This window comes from Homalodisca vitripennis, unplaced genomic scaffold (assembly GCF_021130785.1).
Source record: "Homalodisca vitripennis isolate AUS2020 unplaced genomic scaffold, UT_GWSS_2.1 ScUCBcl_12954;HRSCAF=22943, whole genome shotgun sequence".
Taxonomy (NCBI): domain Eukaryota; kingdom Metazoa; phylum Arthropoda; class Insecta; order Hemiptera; family Cicadellidae; genus Homalodisca; species Homalodisca vitripennis.
Genome location: NW_025789085.1, coordinates 16,287 through 30,296, shown reverse-complemented (window position 1 = coordinate 30,296; position 14,010 = coordinate 16,287). Strand labels below are relative to the sequence as shown.

The following is a 14,010-nucleotide window of genomic DNA, read 5'->3' as shown; positions in this document are numbered from 1 at the left end:
AAAAAACACGAACTTAATCAAAATGAAGTACTTATTAATCAACAATGATCAGTGGTCTGACCAGTGCCTATATCAAATTTAAGGCAGTGCAGAATTTCAAACTCATCCTGAATATAATATGTTATAAAACGAGAATCAAGCGCAGCGGTTTCATTAGTTTACTTACGTTTAATTGAGTCTGACTGTCTTTATAGCTGGCGTATTGGTCTATTATACACATCTTCTTCTTCTTAAAATTCTCCTTACTTTCCTTCCCCCACCATTCGTTAAGGTCGCCCTTATATAATTCAAACTGGCTGCCCTGCAATAAAGAGACCGTACTGTATACTTCAATAATCCTTCCATTTATAATTCATGACGTCTATTTTATACAGAAAACTTCCGAAATACACCAATCTTCAAAAATAATCTTCACACTGTTGCATTGAGAAATTGATCTCATGGCAGGATTTAATAAAGATTATTATCGAAATTATGGATATTTATACCTTATATTACTTTCAGTGATACAATAAAATATAATACAACAATATGTATTATTACTGATCAGCACGTCCGTTGCATTACAAACTAAAACTAATTTAAAAACTGTACCAAACATAGTCCAATCTTACTTCCAATAAAACCCCCAACTTACAACTTGTACATTATGGCCAAAGCAGATTATGACTTAGGCCACTTGGAAGATTTAAAAAAATATGAACTAATGGGTTTTATGAAAAACATTGCAAATAAATTACTGGTAATCAGGTTGGTAGTCGGCTTTCATTTGTTTGTAAAGTTTGTTTATAAACTTTCATTTGCGTTCAACTGTGATTTTTATTATTGCTTCGTTTTATTTTCTATTTCATACATCATTCTACCGCTTTACGTGGTTTTAGAAAAAAGGGAAATCATGAGGGCTTCCTGCCTATATTAATAAGTCAGTTCAGTATATACTTTCTTAGCGTGTTACTTTTTAACCTTACAAAAACCAGATAACTTAACCGCAAGATCCACGTTATGTGGTCAAAAAATTGAGAATAAATAGATAAAGAAAGACCTGAATTCCATATGAAAACTTAACAAACAAATATTTTGCACTCATTTTAATTAAATTAGAGCAAACAAAAATATTGACTTAATATCTAAAACAGTTGAATACTTACTTTACAGAACTAAAATAACAGTTATCATGCTGAAAATTTGTGTCGTATAGCCCTAAAAATGTTTATCTTTCAACCTGTTACAAAATGTTATTAAATTGGTTATATCTACAACACTTTATTTATATGTTCGTGATATATAAAAATGGGGAAATTACACTTATAAAAAAACATATCATGATCAAGAATAAAACATATTTAGTGAAAATAACTTACAAAGTATGAATACTTTATATACTTACAGAGAGCAATAATGTCAACTAGCATTATTGGTTGTAAGTGGATAAAAAACTCGAATCATATACTTCGTTAACACTCTGCCAATTAAAAGTAGCCTTCGAACTTAGGAACATTTTCCGAAACGTTCACATAACTAAGTGAAACTGTTTTTGAGCTATCTGTGAACAATTGTAGACCAAAAAGATAGCTCAAATACATTAAATCACACAAGATTTGTTTAGTAGTTATGACCCATATTTAGAATAAGAAGGACAAAAATGGGATTTCTTGCAAGAAAATTCATATTTATTTTGTGAAAATACAACCTTCACTCTTCGGACTACACTTTCGTCAGTGATCGGCCGTGCACTCAACGAACGATCAGAGCTGCTATACTCTATTTATTATTAACATTGATCAACAATTTTAAAGTCCTAAATATATAGTTTATTACACAGTATGACAATTACCTTATAACTAAATCCATGCGTAATCTCGTGACCAATAACAAACCCTATCGTAGCGTAGTTTACATACTGAGGAACCCGAGCGCTGAAGAACGGCTGCTGGAGAATTCCAGCTGGAAATTCTGGAACAAGCATATTCGGTTTTATTATTGCTGTCATTAATTACGCCTCTCCACCTAATTAACAAAAGAGATTATTCAATCAGTTAATTACTGAATTCAAACAGGATAGTATAATAGTAAAATAAATGAAAATATACCTAGTGATTAATAAGATTTGTTCTAATCAGCACGTATATTTTAAAAACAGGTATACACTATTATATAACAATCTAATGGCCTTTAAAGTTGTTGATCACAACTCCGTCGCATAGCTGCATCTACTTAGACAGCCACAGGACAACGTCATTTCCAAACATCCGCAGTGTCCGACATCCGTGGTTAACACAACAATCTCAGTGCACTATGGACAATATGCAAAGAGAATTGATTTAGAGACCAAAATACCAAAACATTAAGAGACCTAATGCCTGAAAACATCGCTCATCTCATCACTTTCCTCTCGAAAGAAAAATTTAATTTTCTAAATTTAACTCAATCCGTAGCACAACAATTTAAAACGTTTAAATGTCCTGATTTTCACCTAAATATATGCTGTCCTACAAAAACCATCAGAGTTTGTCCTAAAAGGGCAAACAAGTGCATCACCATAGGTATATTGATTTCGATAAAAAAACTCAAATATTTCTTCCGAACCTAAAAAAAAATACCTCTAACAAAAATTCAAATCTTCTACAATAAGTATTAAAAACTCTAAGAAAAAGTAATCCAAGCAGTGAAAACATATGATGTCTCTAAATCAATAATTTCTTCAAAATGTTTTCTTAAAATTTTTGGAGCATCATCAACAATAAAGTAAAATCGGGGTGGTTACATTGAGAGTGATTAAAAGGAGGTGAATTTACAGGACGATCGCAGTTCCACAACAAACTACAAAGCCTGTCTCAGCTTTACCAGTTTTGAGTAAGGTCTGTGAAAAAATAATTTTTACAAGAATGCTGCAGTATTTGGATAAACAAACCAACTTTCGGATGAGTCTGGTCAACTTGATTGTCGTATTATAAAATCTAAATACTACCCTAGTTGCGTTTCTCGACTTATCAAAGACATTCGACTGTCTTTACCACAAAACTCTGCTCGAAAAAACTGGAATCAAATGGCATCCGTGGCGTGACATTCTTTTGTCAGGTAGTTTCTAAGTGACAGAACTTAAGTTGTTAAAATGTCAAATAAACTGTCAAATCCAATCCAGTTAAGCTACGAAATCCCGCAGGAATCAATCTTCAGTCCAATTTTGTTTCTCATATATGTGAATGATATTGGGACATCACTAATAAATGGAAAAGTCGTGCAGTGTGCTGATGATACGGCTCTCTGTTTCAGTGGAAAATCAAAATCTCTTCTGGAAGTACAGACTTTTTGTTGAAATTAATAATTGTGTTCTGCATTTTAACAGCCTCAATTTCAAAGCAAACACGTCAAAATCTAATGTCATGGACTTTGTTCTCGGCAGATGTTAGCTGATTCAGTTCTGGAAGAACTTCACAGCACTAAATTCCTTGGCATGCACCTAGATCGTAGTTTGACATAAAATGACCACATTGACAATGTTTACGCCAAATTATCCTCAGACACCCCTTCCTTCAACTGTCAAGAAAAACTTCCTGTTTCCTTCACAATCCACAGGCATTTATGTTTTAGGTTTTGCCAAGTATTAAACCAACTCAGGTTCTGATAACGGCGAATTATGGTTTGATTTACCCCCACCTTAACTATGGTAAGGTATGTATTATGGACTGTCTGTGCAAACAACCAGTTGACGAGAGTGTTCAAATTGCAGAAGCAAGCGACTCGAATAATTGCACATTTGAATTTTAGAGAGTCTTCTAGAGAAACCTTCAAAAAACTTCGGTGTTTACTCTGCCAAGTCTCTATATTTTTGAAACAATTGGATACTGTTTTCTAAGTGTGCCATGACAATTGGCCAAGACATTCATTCGTACGAGGCAAGAAACAGAGCAAGCTACCGAACTGGTAAAGACAGAACGGTAGTTTATGCACAACATCTCTCAGACAGGTGTTCACTTAATCAACAAGCTGCCCAATGGGATAAAGAATGGCGTAGCACCCAATGTGCTAAAACCTTCAGAAACCCTTTTTAACGTCATCATTTTATAATGTTACCGAGTTTTTGGCATTTGACTGGGAGACCACCCAATCAGAAGAATTACTAGATTGACTTCGGCGTTGTAGGTGGAAAATGGATGAAGGATGATGAAGGATTATAGGAAAATTATTGATTTTTGCTATAAATGTAAATTACGTCTCCGCAATAAATATTGACTGATTAATGTGTGCGCGCGCGCGTGCGTGTCTATGTGTGTAAAATATTGGGCTGATTGTAGTTCAATTTTAAATTGTCATTCTTAGGGTTCCTGGTTAACACATAGGCCTATCCTTATTTCAAAAATCCCTCCCGGCTGCTCCCCACTGGTCTCTGAAGTTGCGAAAATCCCATTTTGGTCTCTACAGAAAAAATTGTATTACTTGGGAGAGTCCGTTAAATTTAATCTAATGTTCTGTGCACTCATTTTTTATGACATCACAGCTGTATTTTTATTAATTTAACCATTGTGGGTGAAGCCGTGGGTAACTGCTATTTGTTAATAAAACCACTGCAGTGATGTAAAGTTTACTTTGAACATGTCATTAAAATACATACTACTTATTTTACCAATGTATTTCTTGTTGAGATTTCTTCAATTTTTTAGTCCAATAGGATGGAACCCGAGTAATTTATTCCTTTTATTTTTTGATAACATGTCATTGGATACGATGGTAAAAGCAACATTTCAGTTCAATCGAGTAATGAAAAGTGCTTTAATTTAATTCATGTATTTTGGTGTCATGACGATAAACACAAAAAGAGAATTTGCAAGCTATAGTAGGAATTGAAAAATACAGGGCGTTACAAAAATGAAATTTTAATATTCTCAGCTATACAAAAGGTTGGACTTTTGGAAAACTCCGTATAAAATGTTTAACATAATATTTCACGCATCAGGTTAAATTATTACGTCGTGTCAGCAGTAGTTCTTTGTTCCTAAAAGAGATAATCAGAAATTCAACATATAAGACTATCTTGATATAGTTTATTTAGTTCATATTTTTTATAAAATCTAGTTTATAAAAACATGAAACATCAATAAATGTTCTGCATATTAAATCTTCTTTTTATTTCGATATCTAACTAAAATAGCCAATACATGTTCTCATTTTGCATTGCAATTTTGTCACAAAATAATTAACAGGTTTGAATTAAACAACCATCGTATTGAATTAGTCAGATTCAAGGCTGCATATAAATTAAACTAAGCCAGCTGTAAAAGTTATAAATTGAACAAAAATTGTAAAATGATTTGTAGATATACGCATGAAACGCATAGAACATATATTTTTGTAATATTTAATGAATCTACCGATATTTAGTGTGGTATAGATAGATAATTTGGTTAAGTTGCAGTTAATAAAATAGTGGAAGTAGATACAAAAGAACTTTGATGTGTCCATTGACTGTTCTAAAGCTAGGTTATTTAGCGTAAAACATCGATGCATTTTTCTGTAAGAATATCATCATAATCATGGATGAATACTGTCTACTTACGCATTGAGTTCTCCATATGGTAATAGAAGGCGTTTACCGTAGTGACAGTACCATGCGACCTCCAGTCTGTCCTGTTTACCTCCTCTCGCAGTTGGCGGAACTTGTAGTCGTTGGCCCAACGAGACAGATCGACCAACGCTTCGAAGTACTGGTCTTTGTCAATGTCCAGCTGGGAAACAAAACTCTTACAGCACAGTTGATAAAACATCACATTTCCAGTTGCTATTCCGATTTTCACATCTTAAAAGGGCTAAAAAGTTTTATTTTCTATGGTGTGGTAAATGGGAAAATCTATGCAGTTATTAGTTCAATAATTTTATTGTTGTTTTATATATTTTTGCAGTCCTAATAGTATGCCATTTAGAATTGTTAAATCATAGTTAAATTAAAAATGTAATTTCTCAAGAAAGGATCCAAGAAAATAGGTAATTGTATAAACAGCCAGCTGATTCCCTAAACTTCAAATACAATTACTGACCACATTAGAGTAAGCACAGTTAACAATTACTTTCTTCTGCCTCGTGATTGGATCGTCGGAGGCCAATCAAGTGCATCAATGATGATGTTTTGTAGGGTAGGGAAGGGAATTTTCCCGTCTTTTGGCGTATTATCTGTTGGAAGACAAGTAGTCCTGTAACCAATTGTGTGATAAATCTAAAAATTTGTAATATTTAATCAAGATTATTTTGTTGAATGCTGATTTTGAATTTTTAATCTTGAACTTCAAATAAACTGTGGTTTAATAAACAAGTTTTAAAATTATTGGAGTAATTATTTTCCTGTCTATTTTCACCAATAGTCAATATATAACCATTTCAAAACTAGTTACAGAAGTGCAGATAAACTACTTAAAATATTTGTATATAGAGAGGGTGTTGGTTGGATTACTGATTTAATGTGCTTAGTTATGCTTTGCCATCAGTATTATCAAGAACTTAAACTACTTATTTGGTGATTTAAATTATCTGATTTTAAGTTTGGTAAGATAAATAAATCGTTTAGCCTAAGCTATTTTCAAATCTGCCTCTACACATTCCATCTGTGAATGTATCATTGATATTCAAGGCCGTCACTGACAAGACGCACAGCTGGTTATTCTGACTGACTGTGCACCTGCCACTCTCCCGTCTGACTGTTCTTAGCCGAGTTACCTGACCGGATACTATTTTTGCGTTATGCGTATTAATGAAGGTCGGCACTTGGGACTCTCTGGAAAATTGCTTCGGTGCCGATGAAATGTTTCAGGTATTTAATAAAGTATTATTGTACTACCTGGACACTGCATGTCCTCTTAGAAAAATAGCTCAAAAACGAAAATCAATTTAAGTAATTGGATTGCGACCGCAAAATTAGTGTTTAGGTATAAGTTAAAAACAATTTCAAATTCCAAAAGTATCGATCAATAAACATTTCCAAACACATTTATAAAACGTATTAAGGTGGCTAAGCTTAGGAAGTAAAGCTATAAATTAAAACCGTCTAATAATACATTCAAAACTGCTAGGAGTATTATCAACAAAGAAAGTAATAATACAAAGCCTGTGCTAACACAACATTTAGTTTCCGAATATTCTCGGGACAGACGAGTGCACGTGCAAAGCACCAGTCCCAACGTGATCAACTTTCATGGTAGCGAGAGAGTTGTTGAGCTCTAAACAGTTCTGTACTAAGTTCGTTTGTTGCGACTACAAGACAACACCGCACTCGGCAGCCTGTGCGATTTGCGCGTTAAAATAATCAGTTTTCGGTTATGTAAATTGACAAAACCAGATCAGTGTAATCTGTGTTATAAACTACACGTTCACGATAAACATTAAACGAAAAGCTCTATAACGTAACCATGTCGAATTTTGTTAAACACCCAGTAAGAGTAAAAGTTAAGATAGTAATGTAATAACAACTTTATTTTCATACTAGTCTAAATTTCAAAAGGTACATACTCAATTACAGTTCACAAGTATCTATCTTGTACACATTTGGTTGCATTTTGGTTGAAAATCGCTAAAAAATCGATATAAAAACTGGAAGTTATGTTACAAACACAGTTTTATATGTACAAACGCAGAAATAAACAAGCTACATTTTAATGTAACTCCCGTTATTATAGTTCTATTACTTAGTTTGTGGTCAAACTTCAAATTGGGGATCTATAATTCTTTATCCAAGTGTGAACACCAAGATTGATCTGGTCTTTATTTTTTACTTAAACATAATTATTTTTTTCAATATTTTATTAAAATTGTTACTTTTTTTGTCTACAATTATAAATAATATACTATTGAATTTTTATATTTAAGGGTACTTTATATATTTTAATCGATTTGACGCAAGCTATACAATATTGTCTACGGCCTTTAAGCTATTATCATTATCTGAGGTGATAAAAATACCGGTCAAAAAAACTTAAAATTAACTCTTTACGTCGTTTCAAAATCATAGACATCTGTGTAAACAAAATATACTTTAATATAGTGAAAGAGATATACTCATTATACACAACTGTGAGATAATAAGAATAGAATGCCTCTTCAGGTAAATTATACTACATTTTGAAGCTTCTTCGTTGTCAAATGTTTTAATCTCTTAAAACGAATATAACTTTACATTTCAGAAATCTGTGACAGCGTCAAATTCCATTCGCTACATCAAGATGAAGATGAACTGGAGATAAACCTATATCACATTAAATCAACCCTTTCCACTATAGTTTTGTGCACGCCCCATAGTTAAGACGGCACATGTAAAAAATAAAAACTAACTTATTTTAATTGTGTTGCTTATATCTTAGTAATATTATAAAAGTGAAAGTGCATTTGTTTGTTTGTTTTGCTTGCACGCGTAAAGTATTCAACCGATCGTACAGAAATTTTACGTGGACATTCTTACGCTCCCTAGGATGAATACAGGCTTATTCATATTTCGAAAATCCCTCTGAACTACACCCTAGTGGTCTTTAAAGTAGCGAACAATCCCATCTTATTCTCTAAAGTTGGGAAATCTTAATTGAAAGACCTTGTCAAATTTAATCAACTCTTCTGTGTAAACATTGTCTTATGACAGCACAAATATACGTTTTATTAATTTAAACAACATTTTAAATCTTTTTACATTTATAGTAAGTAAATTCCCTAAGAAGTAACCAGTACTGTTCACGTCGTTTTTTTTTCAGTGATTAGGTAAGCGATTTGTTCAGAAGAAGGCTTCTCAGAGCTGCGTATGTAAACATATTATTGATAAGGAAAAGGGCAAAATATACTATGGAACGAAAACATGCTATTATCGGAGTGAATTACAATGGTCATAAATATACATAATATTTTCTTGATCGTAGCAATAAGGCAAAAATCAACGTAGCCGTCGGAAATATAATTTACTTCAGCCAGAAATGCTCATACAGGTGCAAAACCGGTAATTGCGTGCGAAACCGGGGATAACTTATAATATTTACATATAAATGACTTGGGAAAAGAGTCAAAAGTTTTATTATTTGTCTGGTTTAAATTAATCGTATACATTAGATTTAGAAAAAAACTTTAAACGCAGGGTGAGGGTTTCTAGAATTTATCATAACAGTTTTTAAAAAAGCCAAAATTTGGAAATCTTTCAAGAAAAAAGTACAGTCTTTCAGTTATAGGACTTCATATGTAAAGCGTATGTTCGAAATTTAATAACTTTACAACAGTAGCTGTTACTTAGAAAAGCATAATGTAAGAAACACAAACAGAGAGATGGACAGAAAATTACATTTTGTTCAGACATTTATTTATAGGGACCTTTATTGCCATTATGTAGTGTGTTTAACTATTTTTCGAAGTTTTTCTTCCTATTGTAGGATCTCATTATATGTTCTAAAGGGTTAAAGTGAGTAAAGCGATGGAGACCTAGATATGAAGAATCACTTAGCACTATCTATGGAGGGTACACTCAAAACTAACAGTGGCACACAGGAAAAAGGGTTATCTAGAGTAGTATCTATCAACAAAACATGCTACCAATTATATATCTATTGCTTACCCCTTTATAGTATTCTTCAATTTTTTTCATATCCATAAGCTCATCAGGATAACCAATATGTTGAACAATTTGAGATGCCTTGTGCAAGGCTCGTTTTCTGGAAATTAATGTAAATCATCTTATGAGTTGTTTATTATTGGTTCGGATTTTATTAATCTGTATTCAAACACTAAAATTCTAACTCATCAATATAATTCAAGGAAAAAATTTACTAGCATTATTTATAATCCCATAACATTTATAAGATAACGTTGTTGGTTTTAGAAATGTATGTTATTGCAAGTAAGACAGCACATCTCATCAACGTAATGCATGTACGAATACAGAACATGCATACAGTAATACAGTATCTAAAGAGCAAACGGGCCTGTGATAGTGCCTCATCCACCTCTAAAAATATATGTTTTTGTTTACTTTTTGGCCAAATTTTGCATGATATATATGAAGCACACACATAAAGCTATACATATTGCTTGATATTTTTCCTAATCTTGCTCTTAAATGTCATGGGTGATTTCTTCAATATTAAAGTATAATATGTTGGTCATACTTGAGGATACCATCTCGAAAGCCTTATCCAGCTAATTACTTACTTGGTTTCTTCATCCATCCAGTCCAGTTCTTGAATGTCACGGATGATTTCTTCACGTATCATATTAGTCATATTCAGAGCTGCCTTTTTGGAGGTCTCATCAAAGTATCTCTCGACGTAAAGTGAAGAAAGAGCCAGTGAAAGGCTAAAAAGGATAAAACAGCTGAGATAACAACAATTTATTTCTTTAAGGATTTATTAGTTGACCATTTTGAATTATCCAACTTCAATCTTAAAAAACTATTTGGGAAGTCCATTATATATTTTACTATAGGTAATAAAGATCTACATAATGTTATTCCTCGAGTATCAGTTTGTATAAAATAACTTCAGGTAAATTCGATTGGATTCCAACATATAAGGTTATCTTACATACTGACCTTGAAGCGACTCCGATACACTCCTTCCACCGTGGCTCTACAGTCGCATATTCCCTCTTCCTATTCCTCATCTGATTGGTCAGCATGTCCGCCATATCGCTAGCTGCTAGCCACATCATGTAGTTGGCAATCACTCTGGCCAAAGTAACAAATATTAAATATATTCCTAAATATATATATATTCTAATTATATTACTATATATAATTATAAATTAAATATATATATATATATATATATATATATATATATATATATATTTAGAATATTATATAATTAGAATTATATATATATATATATATATTTAGTTTATAATAATTATTCCAATACTTAAAAATGTATGCTTAAAATAATCCTAAAATTAATTCATACAAATTCGTACAATTAACAGTTTTACTTTAATATAAAAACATGTGTTTTCCATAGATTTTGAATCCTAATCGCATAATTCGTTCATATTTCATCAAACACTTCTGGATTAAGAATAAAATCTTCTAAAACTTACTCTATATTTTTTGGAGCTAAAACTTTAGCTCCAAAAAATATAGAGTAAGTAGTCCAAATAATAAGCTAAAACTTACTTTTATTTGGAGCTTATTAACTAAAAGCTCCAAATGAAAACAACAATAAATGCATAACATACTGTATTTGTCAAAGACTTTGACCATGAATAAGTAAGACGTAGCTGTATTTGCCAAAATAAATTAGTTCAATCATGTAAATTATTTATTCACACTCTACATAATATCTCGCCACTTCTCACTTTGTACATTATAGGTGTGTAATACTGTACTAAAGAAGTTTATAAACACAGATAGCGCGTTCAGACGAAATATACTATTTAGCTATTGAGCTTACTACTATTACACTACACAAATACTCGACTAAGCAAAGTCACGATTGTACAAAAAGTCCTGCAGTGGCTAGTATTTTCTTAATGATTACAAATAAAGCAATAAAGCAACATGATCATAACGACACCTAAAATCTACATTTGAAGCAACTATCAGTTTTTATTTTCAATAATTATATCTACCAATATATTAAATTAACCAATATACTTCCTTTACTTTGCAACTTGTTTTTTTTAGAAAGATAATAATATTCATAAACTGCAGAGAATTGAAAATCTATTCACCCTAAAACCCCTCTTTCATCTATAAAACCAAGATGGTTCCAGAACACACCTCGTACAAGCACATATTAAAACTTACTCATCAGAGTACTTCTGTAGGAACACCTCAAGCTTCTTGAGGAACTCCACTTCACTGACGATAATCAGCTCGTTTTTTCTGAGCTGCACAGACACTGGCATCATGCTTTCCAGAAGTGCTGTCCAGTTGACCCAGCCAAACTCTGCCATCAGATCATCCAGCCCGTAGGGGTTGTACATGCGTTCAAAGTCCCGCCTTCGTTCTCGAGGTACTGTAATCTCAAACATATAGTACTATTAGATGAGTTTTTAGCAGCTGTGCTTCAGTTTATCATATTCCTGAATTTTAGGGTAATGTCGTAAAATAACTCGAAGTTAAGGATCGTTGATTTTACGAATATTCTCAATTAGTTATGACTCATTCAAATCTTAAAAATTTGAGAAAACATATTTTTAAACGTACATATGTTGTTATTACCACCGAGTGTAATCACCATAATATAATCTGTCCACCACATATGAATTCATCCTTCGGCGATTATTTTTATACTAAAAGTCATACTCAATTGTGCACTCCGCATTATCTATTTGTTTCAGGCACTACTTTATGTCCTCAGAAATATTATCAGTAATGGATGTTTAAATTGGAACGTATTAACATGAATAAATAATATACACTACATTAAGTTTCGGTGTTCACTACGAACTACGAGTGACACTGATATCTAGTGAGGACTATAAATGTAAAATCTAAGGGAAACTTATTTACTGTGTGTCTCGTCCTTCTTCTGACAGAATTATAAGCAGTCGTAAGTTTGCCTATCTATCCCACAATATTATAGACAAACGCTACTATCGTTAACAAATGTTGGTACGAATTTCTTTTATGAACATACCAACTGACCGGTCTGAGTCGGATAAAACTCATTTTTGCCTTACTTATGAACTTTAGGCTAAATGTACTAGATTTTGAACTAAAAGGTCTTAAACTTAACAGTGGTTGTCGCTGTAACCATGCAGTACAGACGATAATATTAAGTCTGCAAACACCATTGAAATCCATGAAGCTAATTTATTTCAATGACATGAACAGTGTTTTCAGGGCCTCGGGCTTCTCGCCAAAAGTATCTCCTTCCCATTGATAAGAGTTTGAAAAGAATTGTTTTAATAGACTGAAGTAATTCTCTATATGTAATTTATACGCGGAATGTTTCTTCCTACCTGTCTGTCTGTGTGACAGCACGCTACAGCCAAACACATGGACCGACTGTGTTTTTTGTTACTTGTATTATCCATATATAAATATACTCGTATGTATGTATGCATACGATTTATGTGCAAGTTTTCCAGCAGATTATCTTATATATGTCTACGTAGCACTTATAAAATATTATAATGAAGAGAAATGGTATAACTACTACTTAAATAGTATAAATAACTAACGCTCCTGCACTAGTTCTTAGACCAATAAATATAAATTAATAGGACTTCAAAGGTTTCAATCACTGATTGTAATCATATCCACTTTTAATAAAGTATAACAGAAAAATTTTAAAATTTGTACTTTAAAATACTCTTGAAATTTTATCTTCAACCATAATTTAACCATACACCCATGTAAACTTGTGTCTTTCATAGATTTATTTTGCGACTAGTTAACGACTAAAGTTGAATCTTTACATGGAATGTTCGCGGACAATTGTGAAATTCACTGTTTTATGGGTTAGCTGACGGTAAGGCCACTGAAGCAAGACCAAGGAACTGTATTACCACTTACAAACGGCACAGTACTTAATAATGATAATTTAACACAATAAATTGGATCACGTGATCTTAGATAACATTTTATTCGTTTTACAATATGAGTACTGCCACTAGCCTAGGTTTTGAAGTTAAAATTATCTTGCCACCTAAATCATTTGAACTGTTACGTTATTAACCGATTCGAGTACTACATTATTAAAGCTACAGTATTTCGGTACTTCTTCACTCGATCTACCAAGACAATATGTCGTCGGATTTTTAATAATATTTTAAACTTTCAATTATAAAAATGGAAACAAAATACTTGCACTTTGAGTGCTAATTTTATTTGTTGACTGCCGTACTGGCTTTTTTTTACATATCTTGCAATATTTCTGTAATTTTTCATTAAATTTTCGTAAACTATATATTCTTTGGATTTCTAAACCCGTTATAACATTAATTATTTTCAAAAATATTAGTAAAATGCTTATGCACCGGGTTATTTTAAGTTTTAAATATTCAATGTATAATTAAATGTTTATAAATGTTCAAAATAGTTTTTGTTTAAATAAA

General features: G+C 32.2%; 1 protein-coding gene across 1 annotated transcript; it reads right to left on the bottom strand.

Annotated features, from left to right (window-relative positions):
- Positions 1-166: 166 nt before the first annotated feature.
- On the bottom strand, positions 167-13,043 carry LOC124375072 (neprilysin-2-like; the record flags this gene model as incomplete). The annotated part of the gene is made up of 7 exons (XM_046833194.1): positions 11,753-13,043; positions 10,541-10,675; positions 10,162-10,305; positions 9,569-9,665; positions 5,555-5,723; positions 1,835-1,953; positions 167-301 (listed from the first exon to the last, which is right to left on the bottom strand). Coding segments are annotated over exons 1-7 (1,026 nt in total), but the record flags the coding sequence as incomplete, so codon positions are not given.
- Between the last annotated feature and the right edge of the window lie 967 nt (positions 13,044-14,010).